Raw genomic sequence first — 8,360 nt, forward strand, 5'->3', positions numbered from 1 at the left:
AGAGAAAGTCATTTTTGCTTGATAAATGATTAAGTGATTATCAAAATTGTTGCCAAATGCATATCTGGAGTCGTTGTCCAGCACTATTTTTATTTTCCTTATACTTGAGTAAAACACTTAAAACGTTTGTTTTGAAAAAAAAATATAAAAATCTGCTCTTAAAAATGTTTTTTAGTATTGTTATTATTATAATCCATACTTTGCTGTCCTGTTCCCACCTCCCTCTCTGCAGGTAAGCTCAGTCACCATGGCGTCTTCAGTGATGGATGGAGTTGGTAGAGCTGTGGTGGGAGTCTGGCGGGCACACACAGTCCTGGATGAGTCTGACGGGCCGGAGAGCTCTCCAGAAGCCCCAGACCGTTTCCGCAAGCTGCGCTCCTCGTCTTCACTCAACTCTCTGCGGATGTCTTTGCGCAAGCGGCTCCCGCTGCGTTCTGTCCAGACCAACTCCCTCCCAGAGAATCCGACCTGGGAGGCCCAGAAGGAGCAACCAAAACCCAACGCAGTCCGCAAACTCACTCGCAGTGCTCGCAACTCCATCAGTGGAGTGTATCAGGTAGGTGGATCGGTGTGATTTTGATTTAACTAGATCTGGGTACAACTTAAACAATTTGAGTTAGCAATCCCAAACCTACATGTGCATCCCTTGTTCCCTGCTCACCATCTCTCTCTTCCCGTGTGTCCTTTCCCCCCTTACCCAGAGGATGCAGAGGCACAGAGAGTTTGCACACGAGGAGTGTTTGGTAGAGACCCCGGGTCGGACGTGTGACGGGGAAGAAGCTGGTCCTTCAACTTCTCGCACCCCGAGACGTACGCCTGGCCGAGCTGCAACACCCAGACGCACCCCCAGATCTGCAGTCACACCCGGGCGTACCCCAGGCTCTAGGGGACGAAGGACTCCGGAGGCTGGCGTACGGGGGGTGAAAACAGGAGGAGGCAGGAGGCATCTGGTCCGCATGGCTGCACTACGGAGTCCATTTGCCTCCCCCAACACACAGAACCAGAGGATGTGAGTCTCCTTATAATCAGGGCTTGATAACCACCTGCACAGCTGATATATGTGTGGCTTTGCTAGTTGTTGTTCCTGATGTTATTTTTGCCATTTCTGTGGTTTTCTCTGCTACAACAGAAAGTTTGACCGAGATTTGGAGTCCGTGTCCAGTGGACTCAAGAGGCTCAAACATCTGTCCAAGGCCTTTGATGACATAATTGGCAGGGATAACAGGTAAGTCTTCATTTTGGGTTAAATGTATTGATCACTAGGCGTGTGTTTAATAGTTTTTTTTTTTTATTTATTTTACTATTAGTCAGAAATGTTGTGTGTTTTTATTTCTAGTTGTGAGGGGTGAAACACTTTCTGTATATGTGAATGAAAGCGTGTGTGTGCTGTACATGAATAAGGGTGTTGTGTGTATCCAAGGACGCCATCAGTCCATTTCCTCTTCTTCATACATGGAGGAGACCACAGAGGCACATGACTGCCCTTTTCACCCTCCAACCCAAAGAATCCCACTCTACATCCCCGTTTGAGAGGCCCTTGACTTTCCTTCCCCTCCCCCCACACACACACACATTCTTCCCGGGTCGGTTTGAAACTGGGTCTATGTTTCTGGTATTCGGATGAGGAGGGAGTAAGGGGGGGAGGGAGAGAGTATGGGTGTGGGAATTGGAGCCAGATGAAATGACAAATATGCTTGAGAGAGCTTGGATTATATTTGCATCACTTCCTGTGTTGACATTCAAAATGAATCATGGTCTGGAATGAGATACACGTTGAAAAGCAGAAATGCACATGGGCGGTGACCCTGTCCGTTATCCGCGTGCATTACATGCAGCCGACTGCTTTCCTCACTGTCTGAGGAGCTCGTACTTTGGGAATTTGAACACAAGTTTGTTTTCCTCTTACGACAGGCAGTTCAACTATTCCCTAATTGTGGAGTAGAGAAGAAGGTAAATTAAAATCTCAAAACATTCTGCTTCTACAACCACATGTTGTGGAAATATGCTTGAAGTGTGACTAATTTTTTGACATGAAAGCGCATGTTGAGCTCGCCCGGTGTGCTTGTCTATGCATGGACGTGTGAAATTGTGAGTCTCTGGCCTGATGCAATGAAAAGCTGCTCTTTTGTGACTGATTAATAACTTGCCCAAGCAAGACATGCTCTTCTTCTCTATCAGACTCACACTTCCATCTTCTGTTACTACCCTTTGCTTTACATATTGACTCATTTTCTGTCGCCCTATCAGTTCTTAAATAAGAACTGATAGTCTTCTGTTTTAGAAGACAAAAAAAATCTGGTTTCTAGTTTTAAAAAAAAACATTGTTTCCTGTTGGGTCCAAATTGCTTTCATTTTCTCATTTTGAAAATGATAATATAATATGGCAAATTGAAATGCAGCTTAAAGTCCTTAATGTTAATAGTAACAAACAAAAATGAGAGAAAAATAACAACAGTTACATTTTTATACATCTTCCATAAAACAAAGAGGAATTAATGATTAATCTGGTCCTATTTTCCATTTCTGATTGGCATCGATACTGTTGTAAAGTCTTAAACCCGGGACACTTTCATTACTTGCTCTCCCTGTGTTTATGCTTTCTGCAGTAATGGTTGTTCTCTCTCTGCAGAACCAGTACAAGGGAAAGTTCTGGAGGAGCAGTGATGAGAAAGTTGGACCCCAGCGGTAAACTCAGTCGCTCAAACCTCACACGTCGGGCTGAGCACCTCTCAAACACACTGGGAGGTTGGGCCCACACAGCTGTGAACACTGTTCGCAAACCCAACTGAACTACATGCTTGTGTGTATGTAAAACACAGGACCTTTTTGTAATGTTTCACATTTATCATTATTGAGGTATTACTGTTACATGTAGTGTTGCCATGATACTGGGAGACTATTATACGGCAGCTTGTCTTCTTTTTTTATCTATACTGTGTGTATTTAGAAAGTATTTTTCTTGTGTGTTTACACGTCTCAGGTTAGCTAGTTGTGGGTAAAATATCTTTACTGTAGCTGCCAAAGGGATTTTTGTATTGTGTTGTATGGATAGCTGCTACAACCAAATGTCTTAGTTACATTTTCAAAATACTAATTTTGTAGTTTTATATTCTAACTCGGCAGAGAAACTTTTTCCTAGTTTCTGGAATTTACTTTAAAAGAAACTCTGCACGAGACCAAAATTGTATCTGCAGAACTAACGCTAAATATACAGACGGAGGGAGATACATTTCCCTCTATTTAAGTGTATGCAATAATGTTACTAACATTTGTTATGAGTTTTTATAAATGTCATTTGATTATACCAAATTATGACTTATATTTTCTATGAAAGGGGACTTTTTTTATATATAGCTTAGGCAGGAATTGATTGCAATTTCTTTCCCTCTTTTTTTTCATATCTTTCCTTTAGGCAGAGGTTGGCACTTTTAATGGCCTGTGAATGATTTATGCACCAATACTGTACACATAAATCACTTGATAATGTGATAGGGAAAAACCTGATGGTAACAATAATGATGTTATAAAGTGTAGTGACTGTCAAACAAACAGCCTCCAATGAAGCAAAACCGTCCTCTCTGTCATTTCAGTGTATTGCTACCGCCTTCTCTACACTAATGGGAGAAAGGCAGACAATGTGCCTAAATGTGAAAAACAAAATAAAACTATAAGCTTCAACGACCCAAAAGTCTTGTCTTTTTTTTTTTACATTTGATTGTTTGTAACGCCTTTGATTGCTAATGTCACTCTTGCTATTATAGTGTCTATAATGTCTCTATTAAATGATGTGGAGGGTATTGCTCTTATTATTCAGCATGTCCATATTGATTACACTGCCAGAACTAGATCCTCAGATCATGCAGTGAACGTTTTACACCATTGCAATATTTCACAGAATCATACAAATGTGAGTTAAATGTAGATTTAGAAACTGAAAAATAATGTGACATTCTTTGCTTGTTTGTGTAATTCTTACTGTTACCATATGTTTCACTTCTTGTTTGAATTCCAATGAATACTTTTGCAACAACACATCCTTTAGTCCTTTTTTCCCCCTAAGTTTAAAATGTTTATGTTTTATATACACACACATACGTACAATAATCAATAATGTCACATGCCTCTAGTAATCCAGTAGTTTAACATTTATAACTTCAAATATATAATCTAACACTGTCCGTTCTGCATAATGAGTACTTTTACTTTTTATACTTCCTTATATTACTGTACGTATAGTGCGTATTTACTTTAATTACAGTACTTTTTTATTTATTTATTTATTTTTTTTAAATTCTCTTTTTATTCAGAAAGGCACATCTCCATCACATATACCATTATACACTTACATTAACTCAGTCTGTCAAGGACACAGTGATTCTGTCCATACTGCCCTTCTGGAGCTTTCTCCCACGGACCCAAACTATTCCAGGTGGAAGCAATAACACAAAAACAACAGAACCGGGGAGCGCACCCCTACATGCTATCAATAAAAAAAAAAAAAAAAGATAATATAACATAAATCTCATAAACAATTTCAATCCATTCGTCGATGGTGGGAGGTTCCACTTTTAACCATTTAACTAAGTGACATTCTTACTAGCTGCAAAATATAGTCAGCAGTTTTTTGTCTTTTATGTTCCATGTTTCAAACATTATATTACCCAAAAACATAGTTTCACATTTCAATGGAATGTTCACGTAAATATATTTTTTAATATGTTTGGTGGATCTCTTCCCGTCAGGGTTTTATGCTTTGGCAGTCCAAAAAATATGGAGTGGTTTGGCTTCCATTCAGACCCAACAGGAGTCCTCCAAAACAAGCCCCGTCCCGTTTACCTTGATGGACGTTTTTGAATGGGTGTGATCTTGTTATATTTTTCCAGCAGAACTCCCGCCATGTGTTTAATTACAGTACATTTTTAAACCTAAGAGTATTCACAAACGTGGTAATAACGACATATAGTTTCACTTCTTTTATAAGTAAATATTAGATCTAAAGTATATAAGTTGTAGTAAAGTTAAATTGTTGGACTGAAGTCATCACAAACGTATGTCCTGCTTTAGATACAGCCATATAACCAAAAAAGGCAACAGTTCCCCCAAGTGGCGAGTCGCTGCCGTCACTGCAGGTGAAACGCGAGTCGCTCAGTCTGTCCCTTGCTGCTACCCGTGCTGAGCCCCACGCCTCGCTCATATCGCTCCTCCTCTGTCTCTCCGGCTTTGTACCCAGAGCTGAACCCACGCCGCGGCTACCTTCTCTACCATACCGGGGCTGCTAAACATCGGAAAATGGCTCTCCACGTACCAAAAGCTCCGGGCTTTGCCCAAATGTTGAAGGATGGCGCCAAGGTGAGGCGAAATGTTCGCGTTCAGCGCAGAGGGGCGACTCTGTGCGCTTGTGAGCTAGCACGCTAGGTAGCGTTAGCGCACACTCATGTGGGAGACTTCTAGAAAGCAGCAGGCCGCTCGCAGCCACTGCACCCGGGGCAAAAGGCCTGTTTCTGGGTCCCTTCAGGGTCCACCATAGCACTTAATGGTGTATGTGTCTGCTGTAGTGTCGTGTGATAACTCAATGCCGACAGCAGTCACACCCAGGCAGCGTCCAGCTCACTGTCAGAGCTCAGGGCTTTTCTGATTGTCATCTCGGTTGTGTCTGGCCGCTCTGAGATGCTGATGCTTCCTGTTTTGGGTTGGATTGGGTATTTTTATGCTTTAGCCTGTCTTACATCTTAGTGGTGTTAATTAAATTGTCCCTGCTTACTGTCTACTGTTTAATAATGTTGATTTAAAGCTCATTTTAATAGAATATTGCTGGTAAATTAAAATCTTTTGATGGGATTTGCTTTCAGTTAGCTTTTTGTCTGACATGGCTGCTAATGAAATGTAATGCACCTCTCTTGAGAAGTCACAGCAGTTAACTTGTGTTCTCTGATGCAGCACTATTCAGGGCTGGAAGAGGCAGTCTATCGTAACATCAGAGCTTGTAAGGAGCTTTCTCAGACCACACGCACCGCCTATGGGCCAAACGGTAAGCACTCTCACTCCAGCAGTTAGATTTGTATGAAGTCTTTGTTCCTGCTTTGACCTGTTAAAACATATCATGGCAAGACTAACACTTTCTGCCTTTCAGGTATGAACAAAATGGTCATCAACCACTTGGAGAAGCTGTTTGTCACCAATGACGCTGCAACTATTCTCAGAGAGCTGGAGGTGAGGAACTGGAACACTTTTCCGCAAATGTTCTGCAGACAGGAATTATTTATAAACGAGGGAAAATAACTGCTGTAACTATGGATGTCATTTTTGTTCTATAGGTGCAGCACCCAGCAGCCAAAATGATTGTGATGGCGTCCCACATGCAGGAGCAGGAGGTTGGAGACGGTACCAACTTTGTCCTGGTGTTTGCGGGCGCTCTGCTGGAGCTGGCTGAAGAGCTCCTCAGGATGGGCCTGTCTGTGTCAGAGGTAAACAAATGAAGTCCCTGATCATCAGCATGCATGTTGTGTTGTATAGATGTGTGATGATATAATGGAAAAGAAAGAAATACTGTATTCATTTACTTCTCTGCCCACATTATGCCCTTTGGCAATGTTTTGCAGGCGCACTTGTCTTGTGAAGAGAACTTTTTTTGTTCCTCTTTGAGTACTGTTAAATGTTAACCCCCTATTAAAACCCACTTGTGTGCTTTTATACATGATATTGGTGTCTGCAGAAACAAAAGAAGTGAATGCATATGCTCAGTTTCCCCTTTCCTCTTTGCCACAGGTGATTGACGGCTATGAGAAAGCATGTAAAAAGGCTCTGGAGATCCTGCCAGACTGCGTATGTTCCTCAGCCAAGAACCTCCATGACCTCAATGAGGCGACGTCGCTCATCCGCACGGCAGTTATCAGTAAACAGTACGGCAACGAAGACTTCCTCGCCAACCTCATCGCACAGGCCTGTGGTGAGTCAGCGATCCAGGCTACCTAAAGCAGCCCAGGGCTGTTAAAGACGATTAACTTGATGGTAGCATTAATCATGAGTTTCTTTATTTTACTGTCTTTTGCTACAGTGTCCATTTTCCCAGAGTCGGGCAATTTCAATGTTGATAGCGTCAGAGTATGCAAGATTTTGGTAAGCAGCATTATCCATTGAATATATTATATGTATGTGTGTGTTGTCCGCCTCTAACTTAATGTCTGTGGTGTTTTCAGGGTTGTGGGGTGACAGCATCTACCATGCTACATGGTATGGTTTTTAAGAAGGAGGCAGAGGGAGACGTCACATCAGTTAAAGACGCCAAGATCGCGGTCTACTCCTGCCCCTTTGACTGCATGGTGACAGAGACCAAGGTAATACTTCCGTCTCTCTTTTACTGCACTTGTTGCTTTAGAAAAAAAATTACCAACAAAAACTGACATTAATGTACTAACAGTCTGGTTTTCCCATCAAGTTTGGCCAGGTATGAAAACATGATGCATTTCACAAGAGACACAAGTTGTACTCCTCTAACTGTTTTAAGATCTATTATATAGACCACATTTGTAAGTTAGTTTTAAGGATATAATTTGCTTGAAATGACCTATAAAAGACTCTTTTTAATATATATGTATGTAAATGTCACTGCAGGAAAAGCCCATGTGTAAATAATAAAGTGAATGATGGCTGAACTACATTTAGCTGCTTCAGTTTCAGTGTCCTGGTTGCTGGCCCACTGTTGTGCTATTATTGTTACCGACTTACTGTGTACATTTTCATAACACGGATCAGTAATGTTATTAGTAACATCTGTGCTTTTATTATTATGATAAGGCAAAATATCTGCCGTGAAAAGGGGCTCTGGGCTATTGTCAGAGGTTTCTAAAGTTGTGGCGTTACACTCGACCCTGCAAAGGTACTGATCTTGATGCTAACAATAGGCTATCTGTCTTACAGGGCACAGTGCTGATAAATAATGCAAAGGAGCTCATGGACTTCAGTAAGGGAGAGGAGGATATGATGGAGGCTCAGGTGAAGGCCATCAAGGAGGCCGGTGCCAACGTGGTGGTGACTGGAGGGAAAGTGGCTGACATGGCGCTGCACTACGCCAACAAGTACCAGCTCATGGTGGTCAGGTAAGACAGGGATCAAACAATCATCAGGTGGTCTGATTTGGTGGGACAGGAGAGTTTTAAACTTTTTAGGCCTTATTGTAATTGAAGGAATTCTTATTATTATTTTCTGCCTCTTCGACTGCATATTTGGCGGCTGCAGCATGCTCGAAAAGGCACGGAAATTTGCACAACATTCAAACGTGGTGAAAATTCACGTATGCAATTGTACCCTTGTACGGGCGCCGCCAAATGGGTATGCCACGCCCCCCCGAATCAGCCCCCAAG

General features: G+C 42.0%; 2 protein-coding genes across 5 annotated transcripts in view; both read left to right on the top strand.

Annotated features, from left to right (window-relative positions):
• Positions 1–3,670, top strand: part of LOC118331228 — a 4,434-nt gene extending 764 nt beyond the window's left edge. The window contains exons 2-6 of one of the 2 annotated variants that reach the window (XM_035666030.1): positions 233–556; positions 702–1,009; positions 1,130–1,225; positions 1,912–1,950; positions 2,630–2,761. In XM_035666030.1, coding sequence (XP_035521923.1) covers positions 248–556; positions 702–1,009; positions 1,130–1,225; positions 1,912–1,942 — 744 coding nt within the window. In that variant the 5' untranslated portion in view covers positions 233–247 and the 3' untranslated portion in view covers positions 1,943–1,950; positions 2,630–2,761. Of the gene's footprint in view, positions 1–232; positions 557–701; positions 1,010–1,129; positions 1,226–1,911; positions 1,951–2,629 lie in introns of both variants that reach the window. The other variant, XM_035666029.1, reaches the window with a different exon arrangement.
• Positions 3,671–5,289: 1,619 nt separating this feature from the next.
• cct8 (chaperonin containing TCP1, subunit 8 (theta)) overlaps positions 5,290–8,360 on the top strand; it is an 8,286-nt gene continuing 5,215 nt past the window's right edge. For all 3 annotated transcript variants that reach the window (XM_035666698.1, XM_035666700.1, XM_035666701.1), the window contains exons 1-8: positions 5,290–5,349; positions 5,938–6,028; positions 6,131–6,210; positions 6,315–6,464; positions 6,766–6,946; positions 7,055–7,116; positions 7,197–7,334; positions 7,918–8,096. In XM_035666698.1, coding sequence (XP_035522591.1) covers positions 5,290–5,349; positions 5,938–6,028; positions 6,131–6,210; positions 6,315–6,464; positions 6,766–6,946; positions 7,055–7,116; positions 7,197–7,334; positions 7,918–8,096 — 941 coding nt within the window. The remainder of the gene's footprint in view (positions 5,350–5,937; positions 6,029–6,130; positions 6,211–6,314; positions 6,465–6,765; positions 6,947–7,054; positions 7,117–7,196; positions 7,335–7,917; positions 8,097–8,360) is intronic.

The sequence above is a fragment of the Morone saxatilis genome, unplaced genomic scaffold (assembly GCF_004916995.1).
Source record: "Morone saxatilis isolate NCDOM2014 unplaced genomic scaffold, NCSU_SB_2.0 Contig20, whole genome shotgun sequence".
NCBI lineage: Eukaryota > Metazoa > Chordata > Actinopteri > Moronidae > Morone > Morone saxatilis.